Raw genomic sequence first — 15163 nt, 5'->3', positions numbered from 1 at the left:
GGGGGGGGGGGGACAAGTGTGATATGTCAACTATCTATGTCAACTATCTATGCATAACAGATTGGTAGAAAAATTTGTGTATTTTAAATTTAGGAAATATGAATTCATTTGTGCGCGTAACTATTTTTTAGATTACGTGAAAAGAATCTATATTCTGTTGTGTATTTGATAGGTAATTTAAGTATTTTAAATTTAAGAAAATATGGATTTTTATAAAAATACGATGTATTTTTTAGGTTATGTGGAAAGAATCTATTTTCTCTTGTGAGTTTGAATAGGTAATTTAAGTATATAGAAATGTAGATTTATATAGGATTTTGCGCGATCTATTTTTTAGGTTATGTGAAAAGAATCTATTTTCTCTTGTATGTTTGGTAGGTAATTTAGGTATATGGAAATGTAGATTTACATAGGATTGTATGCGATTTATTTTTTAGGTTATGTGGAAAGAATTTATTTTTCTTGTGAGTTTGAAAGGTATCGATCATATACATCGTGACAGAAAAGTTTGTGGATATTTTAGTTTGATTTGAAATTTAAGTATATCGAAATGTATATATGATTTATATAGGATTGTGCACGATTTATTTTTTAGGTTATACGAGGAAAGGAGAATTTATTTTCCCTTGTGAGTTTGAGAGATGTGATGGATAGGTTGACTATCTACGCGTAACATCATGACAGATTGAAAAATTTATATATTTATAATTTATTATATTTATTTTCTCTTGAAAGTTTGAAAATAGAAAAATTTTGGAACAATTTGTATTTCAATTGTGATTTATGAGAATGATTTATTTTTGGATGAGACTAATTGTTTAATTTTAAACAATATTTTATATTTTATATTATATAGTTTAGTTTTGAAAATCGAAAAGTTTAAACTATTTTTTTCTAACATTTCGAACATTTTTTTTGTTAATTTAAAATTAGGATATTTATTTCATCCAACAATTTAATAGTTCATAATTATCATCTGGCTGATAACATTAACATAAATGTCTAAATATAATGTGATAATATCAATCAATCAACTTTTATTTGAACTCTTTCTTGATCGAGGATTGATAGGATTGAAAGAGATCGAAAGATAGGTTGAATAGAATATCCGGAAACTAGTCGATAATATTTAGATCAAAGTTGTCGAAGTTGTACATAACTTGTATGTTCAAACTTTGTATTATGAAGTTTTGGACACGGTGAAGTAGCTTTGGAGAAAGCTTTATATTACGGTTACTTGTTACTTGTTATTGTTATTTGATGTAAAGCTTCAGGATCAATATTAAGAATTATATAATACTTGTTGAAGTTTCAGTTGATATTGCGAATATTCGTGTCGAAGTTTTATTTTTATTGATACGAGTGAAATTCTCTCTGTTCTGAAATTCTCGTTCTCATATATCTATCTGAATACATCGAAAAACTATTGTTTTAAATATTAAGTATCTATTATTAATTTCGTTCAAATTATAAATAAAATAATTTTTGTGATAATAATTATTGCAAGATATTATCGAAAGATGATTGAATTTTTTTTTTTTATATATTAACCAAAATGGTTAACAGCAATTATGATATATCCAAATTTTGCTTTTCATAATGTTCTTTTAAAATAAAATCGAATTAACAATATTTCTTCATTTCCTTTTTTTTTATTATCCATTTGTTATTTTAACCATTTAAAAATGGGGAAAGATGAACGGTGCTGGGAGAGATCAAAAAAATAGAGATGCAACAATGATCTCGAAATCATCCTCTTGTGGGTTTAAGAGGTATATGTGGGTCAAGTGTAAACACTTTAAAATGACGTCATAGAAATTGTGCTCTTTAGTTGAATGTTTGATTCAAAGATATTGGATATAATTATATAATGCAATATTATTTATCTACATTACAGAACGAAGCTAATGTACAATTCTGTATTTATTCCTCGTGTATTCTATTATTTCAATCTATCGTTGAAATTTCGTAAATTTCTAAGAAAATTAATTAATTTTTGAAATTTGCTAAACGAGAGAGATGTAAAACGTAAAAAAGAAAGAAAAAAAAAAAAGAATTATAATAAACAAAAATTTGTTCGTCGATTACTCTATAGATAAAATATTTCTTTTTATTACAAAGGTATTTCGTTTTCATGCTTCTAAAGATTTTAAATATCTCGTTGCACGATAAGATTTTAATTAATAATTAAATTACTTCTGCTTCACAAGCTGCACGTGAAAGGTATTAAAAGGAGAGGCAAACGATATAAAGAATTGCTTTAATTATGCACCATCGCCCAATAAACTATTTTATTATCTATTTTAATAATTTTATTTAATAATATTTTTTTGTAGCGATTTCGATATTATACGCATATTCATGCAAAGAACTCAGTAACGTTTAGAGATAAATATTTATTTAATTATATTTTACAAAGTTATTAAAATTTATTCCCTTTTCTTTTCTAATTTTCATTTCATAAATCGTGCAACTCTTTTTTCTCTTTTTCTTTTTTAATTGGAATATTATTAAACTCGTGCATCTGAAATGTCGTTACTTCGAAGTTTAAACATGATGGATTAATATTCATCCATCAAATTTTGTTCCATTGTCAATTATTATCGATCATTTAAAATAAATGAAATTTGTTATAATACAAATATTGAATAATCTTGTAATAAAAATATTAAAAGAAAAAAATAATTAAAAATAATTAAAATATAATCATTAAACAATTAGATTCAAATTTTACAAAAATTATCGAAAGCATAAATCAGGAAAAGGTATTATTATTAATATTAATTCGTAAAATATAAAATCAATGATAAAAATAAGCGAAAAATTATTATTCCACAAGAAGATTTTTAAAGGAAAATTTAATTAAAAATAAATCTACATATATAAATATTCCAATTCAATCATTTCTACTATGCATACCATTCCATACAAAAAAGAATACTAATTCAAATCATCCAAAAGATTCGATCATTCATTTACTCTCGTAGCAAAAAATATATATAATTCACGCACGCACGATTAAAAATTAGAATATCAGAATTAAAAAAAAAAAACGAAAAAGTCAAATCAAATCAAAGAAGACGCAAAAATTCGTGAGATGGGATAGGATGGGATAGTTGATTCTCATCCATCACGATCAAAGAATTTTTTTTACTATGCTACTATTCGATAGTCGCACTGATTGCACTGATTGAATATGCGAATAAATCGAACTATTTACCTTTCGATCGAACGTAAATAAGGGCGTAAAAAGCGTGCAGGGAATTGTACGTGCGCGTAGTACGTAACGGTATAATATCCCTGTTTACATTACCATTATAATGGGAGCTGTAAATCCCAACTTTCCCTGCGACCCGTCCACCCACAGGCATTTTTGCGTTGCTTCACTCGCCGACCTGAAACTGCGAAAATTCCATCCGTGTTATTTGTTTCCTTTCGTGTCTTTCTGTACTTTTTGTTTTTTTTTTTTTGACCAGTTTTACTTTTTTTTTTTCGTTCATTTGTTTGTTCGGCGAGACACGGCTTGATATAGGGAACGAGGAATTTTTGAATGAGTAGAGAACACTTGTCCTCTTTTTTTTTTTTTTGGAATTATCACGTATATATTTTATTCGAATTAATTAATAAATAAAGATGAGAAATATTCGTGAATTTTAATCTGCGCGTAAAACATATGGAATGTTTTTAAATAATTATATAGTTATGAAGATTTATAAAAAAGAAAAATTGATTGCATTTTACTTACTTTTTTTTTTTTTTTTAAGTTAAATTAATTGTAAAATAACCGTAGGAGGATTTGAAACAAATGAAGACAGGAAATATTGAATTAATCTCTTAAATAATTAAATAAATGATAAGCTATTGAAAAATGTAATGAAAAATTTAATGGGATGTCAGGAAAGAATTTTATTCCTCGCTTAATAATAATAAGTAATAAACGTTAAAAATGAAAAATAGGAAATAATCTATAAAATATTTTGTGTCAAATCAAAAATGAAAGAAAACAGATAATTATTTTATAATTAATTACGATATTAATCCCATAAAAGATAGATAAAAATAAGCGTAACAATAACGTAACCACAAATAATTCCAGATCATATTATTACAGCGTATTATTAATGGAAAATAAAGCACAGGATCATTAATAATTAAAAAACGACAATAATATATACTCGCTATTACTGTAATTGATACAATATAATTGATATAATTACACGGGTTTAATAAACTAAATATATCCATTAAATTCAAATTTCAAAGCCGGTTAGCAAATACAACCGGCTATAATGGCTATGATTTCTACGGTTGTTATGTCACAAATGATGCAATTCTCGGTTGAAACGGGATTGATGTTTGAAATATCGATTCCCATTCTGTACGTTATATCGATTTTGCATTCTGTTGTTCCTCAAACGAAAATAAAATATCTGTTGATAATTCTCGATTGATATTATATTATATTAAATAATATAGGAGACGTGTGTTTATACAAAGTGATTAAATATGACGAATGATAAAAAAAAAAGTAACCATAATTTTTTTTAAAGAAATAAAAGCAAAATCTTTTAGTAGGATCGATTAATTAAAAAAGAAAATCGTATATTTTCCATTTTTTAATTGATTTCTAATTCTCAATTATTCTATTCTTAAGGAATAATTTTACGTCTTTTCTTCAATTGTATATATAGCATGCAAGATCATTTATATAATTAACAACAGATTTATCGCATTATTACAGAAGTTATTTTACCTTATTTTATCTCTATTTTTATCTCAACCTTCCACTTTTTCTCTCCTTTTTCGTACAATCATCGTCGTTCGTCCAAGTTTTTCTTAATGGATTACCAATGTTGAGTAATGGGCAGCTACGATCGATCCAATTCGAAACAACGCGTTGCGATCGTTTGTTACGAGGCAAAGCGGGAATAAAAAGAAGAAAAAAAACGCGTTCGAATTTCTTTGCATATCGAATCAATTACGCCAATCCTTTCAATGATTTTTTTTTCCTAATAAAAATCGAACGACTCTATCCATCTAAATAAACATTTCGAAACGATGCTTCTGACTTCTCGATTCGAAATGAATTAAATTTCTTATATATGCTGATTGGAATTTGTTTAATCGCAAGTTGTGCGTATGATTCGAATTATCTATTTGTTGAAATAAGGCTAAATAAATAATCAGATTAATCTGAAGATCGATAGATGTGTTTCGATATACGATCATTAATGTAATAAAAATTTTAATTGTCTTCGCAGAGATCTCGTTCAAGTGAATTTTGAAACTTTGAATTTTATAATATTGGTTGAAAAGTTTCGTATAAAATAGTGTAGAAGGTTTATGTAAAAAGTTATTGCAGAGAGTATATATATAAATCGTGAAGAAAACGATAATGATTCGAAAATGTATTTCAACAGAACTCGAAATAAAAATTTTAATATTCTTCTAAATTTTGATGGAGTGGAAAATGGATATTATTATTATTCGATTGTGAAATCCATGAAAGAGGATACATTTTAATTAAAATTTGACGTATTACAATATCTGTTCAAAATTTAAACATCGAAATTAGTAATGATAATTTTCATTATTTAATCTCTTCTTCTTCGTTGAAATTGTTTTATTAAAAAAAAATAATAATATAAATGATCATTATCTTCGAAGTTAATACAAGATAAGAAAATAGTTACTCGAGAGATAATATTACAAAAATCATTTGATATCTTCTTACAACGTTTAATACGTTTCTATTCGAGAAACTTTATCGTTTTCCTCTCGAAAATAGATGAACCGTTACACTTGTTTCTTAATTGCAAATAAAGTCTTCCTTAATAGAGTGCAAATTAGACGATTTAAATTCTTTAACCGTATCAACTTAGCACCGATACATTTGTAAAGCGAGAGAGAAAGAGAGAAAGGTAGAAAGTGAGACGAATGGTATTTAAATTTCCCGCCAATACCAAGCTGTTCCAAATATTCTCCAAAGAGAAATTTCAAATTGTTCTATATATTTGATCGATATTAGAAGAAAAAGCACGAGAGAACTGTATAACAAAATATTTTCCAACGGAAGAAAATTATTCTCTCTGCAAAGACAAATTTAAAAAAAAAAAGAAAAACGTATGAACAAAACTTAAGTTACGTTTCATAGAGATTGCCTGTTGATATTTCCTCTCAAACAATTCAATCTATTCCCTCCAACCTCCATTTACTTTACAATCTTAATTTCTTCCCGTTCCACAGGTCGAAATCCAACAATATCCGATAAATTCTCAAACAATTCAACCCCTCTCCCTTCCCAACTCGATCAATCCCCTCGTATGGCGAACAATTTCCAAGTAATTCGCGTGAAACGTGGGAGGTAGGGAGGGAGGGAGGGATCAACGTGTGTGCACGTGTTCAATGCAACTGTTGGAAACGCGCTTTTGGATAAAAAGGATAGTTCACCTCGCCTTTAAGTAAGCGTTTGAATAGATTCGTACATACACATGCGCATACACACGCATACACACACACACACAATCCTCCATCTTTTGTCCAGAAAATTGGTTAGACATCGCGAATTAAACTTCGAATTAAAAGTGCTTAGCCGTGGAACAAATTCTCGTGAACTTTGCGAAAGGGGTGGCTTTGGAACGAAATCAAAGAGGGAGTTTTACACTTTAATTTGCGAATGTGAGCGAAAAAAAGATTATTATGATTTGTTAATTTGTGACTTGAAAGTGGAAGAACGAAATTAGTTTATTATTCAATAGAAGTTGTTCAAAATATATTGAATTATTAATTATCGAACAACGAACAATAATTTATTCGTTGTTGTGGAATATTATTATTTTGATGGTGAAAGATCAAGTTAATAAATAAATTGTACAAATTAAAAATTCAATTCGAGTAGGAAAAGGGAAAGGAATTGATTAATACAAAGGGATATTATTATCGATAAATAATTTGTGAACGAAGAAAGGTGGAGAATATTTTATAAAATTATTTATAGAATATGAAGGAAAGATGATAAGAATTTTAATAACGAGAGAAGAAAAGAGTTCATTATGAAACGATTTCATTATGAGGAATCGAATAGAAATGGAATCAATTAATTGATAAATCCGGATTTTAATATAAAATGCAAGAGAAACGAATATTTAAATAATAAGAGAATAATATATGTAATATGATGTTATTTGCCGAACTACATAGGGAAATGGTTAAATTTGAAATGGTAAATCGAAATGGCGACGAATATGCAAATAGAATATGCAAATTGAAATAAATACTATATAGATATAAACGTGGATACAAATGGAGAGAGGGTGGAAAAGGATGTAATTTAAAAATTTATGAATATTTGGTTTGGCGAATCGATCAATTTCTAAATAAAATATTAAAATATAGAAAAAGAAGAAGAGAATAAAGTAATAATAAAGATTAGAAAATTAAAAGTAATTAATAATTTTAAATTCATAAATTACTTTGTTCAAAATAAATAACAATAATCTTATATTAAATACTTGTTAGTATTTTTTTATACTTTATAAAGTACCAGATAATATTTGAAGAAGTATTTCAAGAAAGTTATTAATTATAATTACAAATTTCACGAAATATTAAATATTTGGAAATCAAGTTTTGAAAATTTTATAATTTAAAATAGTTAAATAGTTGATATATTTATATATTAAGAGAATTTTTTTTTTCTTTCTTTTCCCATAATATCGAGATCAAGGTGAATCTATACTCTTTCGTAACTTTGATAATTGTATACATTCTGAAAGAGTTCTTGCTTCTTCTTGGAAAATCTCCAATTAGGTCTATGCAAAAGTTTCCTTCTTTGTTACATTTCTATAAGAACGGATGATTTGTGAGTTTAAAAGTTTAGCCAAATCGAATAATAAGGTTCCAAAACAGAAGATTAATTATTCAATGGCGGATGAAAATGTGAAATTGAGAAGCATGAAATTCAGACTTGATTTCTGTCTTCTACAGTTATTTCCAACATACAAGATGTTTCTTATATTTCTGTTTTAATCGTTTCTATTGTTACATTAATAATTTCTTTCATGATGTGATTAAATATTTTTAAATCTTTTTGCAAATCTAAAATAAAAAGTTTCTTTACAATATTAGGATTTTTAAGATCAAAAAGTTTCCTGTAACTTTTAATTTGCTGACAAAAAATTAAAAAATAATTTATATTTATTTTTTTATATAATTCTATAACTTTACCTTATTCTCTTTAAGGATTTCAATGTTTTCTGAATCTTCTTCAAATAGAATATATCTAGGTTTCTTTTTATAATCTATTTTTTTTCAACACTATTCACATTGTCATGATTTTTTAACAAATTTTAATCATATTTGCATAATTCTTCCATTTATTTTTACAAACACATTTCGAACAATTTTAAAATTTATTATTATTCTTTTCCTTGTCACATTAACTTTCCTTTTCATTCCATTCCATTTATCAAATAACATATTTTCATGAAATCCAATTCTACCTTTCACAATTTAAATTTTACACCTTATTTCAAAATAATTGTACATTATTACACGGTTCCTTTTTACCTTTCCATATCATTATAAAAAAAAATTGCCCACGCATCCACTCCTCTTCGAATCCAAAAGAAAAATCCTAATCATAAACATCCCTCCAATCTACTCACCTTCAACGATCCAAGAATTCCTCCCTCTAAATCGAAGCTTCTCACCAATCTAAGCAATCCAATCGCTTTCTTTAATTGTCCTCGATTTCCCAGCCGATGTTCCTCGAGAAACCAAGAGGATCACCACCGATTCCTCTTCATCGACAGGGTACAAGAGGCGTACACACACTTCCTCTTCCTCCTCTCGTTCTCCAACAACAATCGGCGCAACAAGTTATCCTGTCTCTCGACCTCCTCCGGATAGATGGCGCGATCGACGTTGAAAACGCGCCCTTTTAACTTTCTCTCTCTCTCTCTTTCTGTCAGTCAGCGATTAAACTCAGAGGTGGAGAGAGGAAGAGAGAGGATGAAGTTGAGAAGCGTGACGTTGCCCCCTCGCGGCCAGGCCAGCTAGGCCCTATTGTCGTGGAAAATCGTCGATAGGCCTATTCTATGCTTCTATGCTATGTTGGAGCGGCGCTCGTCATCTGTTTCGGGAGCAATGGAAATCGATAATGAGAAGGCCTGTTCGAATTGAACGGGGAGGGAAATAAGGCGTTGTCGTTTCAGGTATAATTATAACGTAGTGGAATGGTGGGAATTGTGGGGCTACGATGATTGGATTGTTTGGGGATAGGAGATTCTTTGGAAGGAACAGTGATTTATTTATTTATTTGTTTTTTTGGATCGTTATGGATAAACGGGGAGGGGAGGAGAATATTTGGAAATGGGCTTTTAGGGAAGGAGGAATATTTGATTGGAAAAGTTTTATTTTATTTTTTCCTCCTTTTTTTCGATTGAAAGGAATTTAAGAAAGAAAGTTCAACGAAGAGAGAAATTTGGGGTCTTTTGGGAAGGAAAGGTTTGAAGAAATTACAGAAAAGTAATAGCTGGTTTATATTTCTTGATTTGTAGTAGTTGAAAAGTTAGAGAGGGTGAGCTTGGAAAAGGGAGGAATAGATTGCATGAATCATAATTCTGTAATAGTATCTTGAGGATTTGAGAAAAATCTGAAAGTTTATTTTTGGATCAAGGTGATTTAAAAGTTTTTTTCTTATTTAAAAGTTCATCATAAATTGAAAAGTTTTTGGAAGAGGAAATATTTAAAAGAAAAAAATTCAATTACATAAATCTTTTTCTTGGAAAAGAGATTACGTTGAGATGTTGGAAAAAAAAAAAAATCTAAAGATCCATACCACGGATTCTCTTTATTTGAAATTATTGGAATATTTTAATTCTAATGGTTGAGAAGTCGAGGAATCTTTGAATCAGGATTCTCGAGTGACATTTCAGTGACAGTGTCTGGAAAACTTTGCAGGTTTATTTTTAGATCGATGCGGTTATATTTCACTTCTAGAAATAGTCGATTTCTTTCTGAGAATCTGAGTGGGTTGGGTGACAGGTTAAAAATAGAAAGAGTGATTGATGGATGAGCTTTAAGGGATATATACTGCGGTTATATATAGAATCAATCGTGCAATTGATTTTAATAGAAGTCGGAGGGCAGAGCGCAAAATTTTTAAATTCACTTCAAATTTGAGATTGCCAACTTGATTTTCTTGAAAGAAGATATAATGCTCCCGGTGGAAGATTCTTTTGAATCCATTTTTGAAATCGTTCGGAACAGAAGATATTTGTGTGTTCGTTATTTCGACATAAATTAATCGTGAAAAGTAAAAGCATTAGCTTAGAATCCATACTCTCATGATTGGTATTCTTGTAACTTTCCAGTTTCCCAACTCTGGGAACGAGGAACCACTCGAGTTTCGCGAACTTTAACGAACTTTCGACGTTTCGAGCATTCTAAATGTAATTTATAGATTTTCTTCATATAATTTCAAAGAAATTCTTTTCTGTCGAGCAAAATGTGAAACTTCTTCTTTTATCTTTTTCGATATCATTTCAAGTATATTAAAAATATTTTTCTCACATTCAAACAACATGTTCTATTCAAAAAATTATTTTAATCTCAATATTGACATCATTTTGCAAAAGAGAAAATTGTTATTGGAGATTAGAAACAATTCGATGTGTTCTTCTCTTACGATTAAAAATTTTTCAGGAAAAAAATATATGAAAATATAAATCTGTTGTAAATTTAAATAATATTGGATAGGAATTATATTGTGAAATTTCAACAAAATTTCTTTTCAAACATTAATTCTTCTTTGGATAGGATACACGTATTCAAAGAAAATTCCATAGAGATCTATAGTTTCTGTTGCATTATAATGCAATGTGTGTCTGACAATAGACGATCTATTTCCCCTTTACCCTAGCATTTCCCCTGTTTCTCAGACAGATCGAGGTATAGCCTGTGTTGTATGGGTTGCAGGACGTGTCTGACAATACACAATCCGCTTCTACTTGTTCTTTTGCTTCGTTTCCTTGTGTCATGGTGCATCCTCTTATACCTTTCAATTTTCATTTCGAACCTTTGGTGAATGGAATATCATCTACATGTTTCTATGATTTTCCGTATTTATTTATTTTTATCATTTTCAAATTTCTGTAGTTGAGATGATAAAAAAAAAAAAAATGAGAATTCTTTCGTATATTCATTGTAATGTTTCTTTTGAAGAATGAGATTTCTTTTTATATCGAAATTTTATTCGTGTTGCATAGTTTTCTGCGTTTCCTGTTCGCTTTTAGAAAGGAATAAGATTCTTTTTATTTTTAGAAATTTTGATTTCTCTCGTTAAATAAAAATAGAAATAAAAATAGGAATTCTTTTACAAAATAAAAATTGCATCGTGTTTATTTTTCGTGTTTATTTTATTGTTTAATTTCAAAAAAGGAAAATGGAGATTTTTTCACGTTCGATGATTCGTTTTTTAAAAAAATATCAGGATTAAAAAATTTACAAATTATTCATATATTTCAAAAAATTTTTATTTTAATTTTTATTTTATTATGAAATATATGTTTCTCCTCTGTAAACTTATGTTTCATTATAGAAAGTATAATTCGTGAATTAATAGCAACGTTTCAGGTTTCCATCGGTTTATTAATTATTCCATGTATAAATTCTCAAGTCGAGATATTTTTTACTTACTCAGAAAGAATTCAGAACTTAAGAGTACTTTCTTTATAAATAAGAAATGCCTTCTTCTCTTAGAACAGAAATAAAACATCTTGAAAATGCATTTATCTTTTTTTGCATGTTCGACATTCTTTTGATACAAATTTATGATCCTATTATACGTTCTTTATTTTTATTAAATCTTCGATGCTGTTAAATTATCTATAGCAATAAAACTTCCTCCATGATCATATTTTACAATCTCGAGTGAGAAAATTGATTGAGAATCGTAAATTGGAAACGAGACATATTTTTCAACATGTTAGTCGATTAATTAATTTGATATATTGAATTGATTTACTGAAAATTAATATCTAGTTAGATTGTTTTTTTTTGATATAACACAATTTTAAAGATAAATCTTTTATGTTTATTGTTCTAAAATCCATATATATTTTCTAGAAAAATATATGGCATATGAAATTGTGTATATTCTTTTGTATATTCATAGATATATTCAAAGATTTTAAAGCTTTCATCATCTGATATTGTATATAATTTCCAACATTGTGGGAGCCTTTCTATACTGGTCACCAGAGAGATTTGTACAAAATAGGATTCTCACCAGTACTGACCTAACATATAAATATCTTGTAATCTATGGATTTCTAAGCTGTAGGTTCCTGATTCTCAAGAGAGTCGGTTATTTTATTTTGCAATTATATGTGTGAAAAATTTTTTAATATCATCATATATATATATTAATTATTTTATATTTGCCATGATAGATTCTTTGATATTTCTCTCCTTAATTTATATTCTGGATATTTATTTATTTTTATCATTAGTTTATTAGAAGTGTGTTTAATTATGAAAAGAAAAAGATATTGTTGCAGATTTATATAAAAATGTGAAATGTTATGAGAAGAGGTCATATGTGGAATAAAATTGGAAAATACATTATTATTTTAGGGTTACAATATTGCTAAGATAAAGATGTTGATTTATTTTTAGGTTAGAAGAATACCCTAGTCATTATCAAGAAATATAGAGTGTTAAGAAAGTAAATAGTACTCAAGAGAGCTATTGATTTTAGAGTTATATTCCACAACTCTAATACCATTTTGTTACCATGTTTGGATCTGTATTTTGTTTTGACATGTTTTATGGGTATACCACAACATGTGTAGTTGGTTTTACTGATAAATTCACTAGTAGATTCAAATAGAAATCTCTTCTCTCTTCGTTTTCTATCTTTCTTTGTCTTTCCTTATTATTACACAGTCAGGATTATATGATTAAGGTATCTGAATGTAAGCCATAGTGTAAGCTGTGTCTTAACGAAGATATATTTCGACGTGTCTCTCAGCATTGCAAGTAGTTTCATCACGGGTCATACACAATCACAGTGATACAGTTATCTTAAGATCAGTTACTTTAGGACATGATTTATGATATGTGATTTATGTTCTTATTCAATACGATCTAAAAATTCTAGGATTTATTTTTAAATCAAATAATAAAAAACAGAAGAAATTTTTTGAAAAGAATATTGTAATATGATTGGTTGTTTTTGATAGAACTAATAAAATCTAAAAATAGACAAATTCATTGATCATTAAATCATCATTAGAAGATCATTAGAAAAGTTGTTTTTCGTTAATTTAGTTGATAAAGATGGAATAAAATTTAATTTTTTTTTATTTTATAATGTTCATGAAAAAATTAGCATATTTGAAGCGGAATCTTTTAATTAAGCGTAGATTAATCGGATGATACATTCAATTTATTTAGTAAATGAAAACAATTGACAGTTGAACAAAACATAATTAATTAATTATACAAGCGAATTATATTATATTTGCATAATTATTAATTATAGTAAAAGAAAATGATTGGAATGTATTGGAAAATATTAATATATTGAAATCATTAAGAGAAAAAAAATAGTTAAAAAGAGATTATGTTTCTCCAGAGAAAAAAATATTTTAAATAAAGATTCTTTGTATGGTAATTTTAAAACTTCTTTCTAATTTTGAGTTTTGGAAATATTATATATTTTTATTTCTATTTCATTTTGAAATATCGCTTTCAAAGTTTTCGAAATTCTTTTTCATGACAATATCATTTTTAACCTTTTAAAAATGTTTGACTTTTTCAAATATTTTTTTAATTTGTTATAGGTTATGTTCGATCTTTCAATTTTATTCCATGAATTTTGTAATTATTCTTCATATTTTTCCTATTTCATGAGTTTTGAAAGACGTTTTAATTTTCTTTTTAACGTTAAAATATTAGTTTTTAAATTATATTTATGAACTTAACCTAATCAATCAATTTGATGATAATCTTAATATTAGAAAATAATTAAATTTTATTATAAATTCATGCCTATATGGGATTATTAATTTTAATTACATAAAATCTTCTCTTTTAACCTCTTTATTCATTCACATTGTTACTTGCTACAACATTAAATTTTAACCTCGCGATAACCTTCTGTTTAAAGTCCCTAAGGGATATCGTACAGATACAATAGTTCTTGTACGCTGTAACTTTCCTTTTGTGACACCGTATTCTCTACGAGCTAAACGAATACACTAACTTTGCAATTCATCTCGTTCAAATTGTCCTCGCACGTGAGGAAACTATGAATTTCTAGGGACTTTCGTGAACAGTGATTAACTTTTGCGTAAAAACAATTTGTAATTTCAAATTTCATTTACATTGTGATTTCATTTATCTTTTGACTTAACTTACATATAGTTGAACATCTTTAATTAATTATTTTGAATATTGTTTGATATATATGCAAACGATAATTAAATTTCTCCTAGAATATGTATAATAATTTTATTTATTTTTTGATAAATATATGCGCGTATAGATATTTATTATGTAATTATAATTGATTAATAATTGAATAATTACACGCAGACTAAATTTTTGCTAGAAAATAAATATATGTAATTATTTTATTGAAATATTAATTGTTCAATTGTGCAGCAGAGATAATCGAAAAAATAACGATCGTATTTAATTAGGGACATTTGAGTGCCGTATGTTGGAATGTATGACTGCGGTTCACCACAATATGGCGCAATCCCAATTAATCTTGCAACGAAACGTTTGTGTTCAAGGTTTCAAGATCATCATTTTAATTGATCGAACATTCAACAATAGAATTGGTTAGTAAGTTTGTCTCTTGCAGTAATATATTCCTCTGTATCGATTTCGTTACGTTGTTGTAAAAGTTTGCTCAAATTCATAAAACTTTATAACTTTTCAAGTTATAAATTATGCCGGAGAACGAAATAACTTCAAAATTATTCTTAACTCTCTTAACTCTCGATTCTTATAACGTTGCAACTTTGCAATTTCCAATTTCTAATTTTTCCAATTGTCAATTCTCTCAAATTCTCTCTTTTCGAATTACGTCAGCGGTCATTTCAATATTCCGATCCTCGATTTCTCAACTTTGCAATTTCCAATTTCC

At 27.5% G+C, this 15163-nt stretch overlaps 1 protein-coding gene across 2 annotated transcripts in view; it reads right to left on the bottom strand.

The window, feature by feature from the left end:
• The window catches only part of LOC102677001, a 28036-nt gene that overhangs the window by 884 nt on the left and 11989 nt on the right, over window positions 1–15163 (bottom strand). For both annotated transcript variants that reach the window (XM_006612989.2, XM_031509217.1), the window contains exon 2: window positions 3314–3401. In XM_006612989.2, coding sequence (XP_006613052.1) covers window positions 3314–3371 — 58 coding nt within the window. In that variant the 5' untranslated portion in view covers window positions 3372–3401. The remainder of the gene's footprint in view (window positions 1–3313; window positions 3402–15163) is intronic.

The sequence above is a fragment of the Apis dorsata genome, unplaced genomic scaffold (genome assembly GCF_000469605.1).
Source record: "Apis dorsata unplaced genomic scaffold, Apis dorsata 1.3 scaffold_132, whole genome shotgun sequence".
Taxonomy (NCBI): domain Eukaryota; kingdom Metazoa; phylum Arthropoda; class Insecta; order Hymenoptera; family Apidae; genus Apis; species Apis dorsata.
The sequence above is the reverse complement of the archived record's forward strand: the minus strand, read 5'-3'. Positions and strand labels throughout refer to the sequence as shown.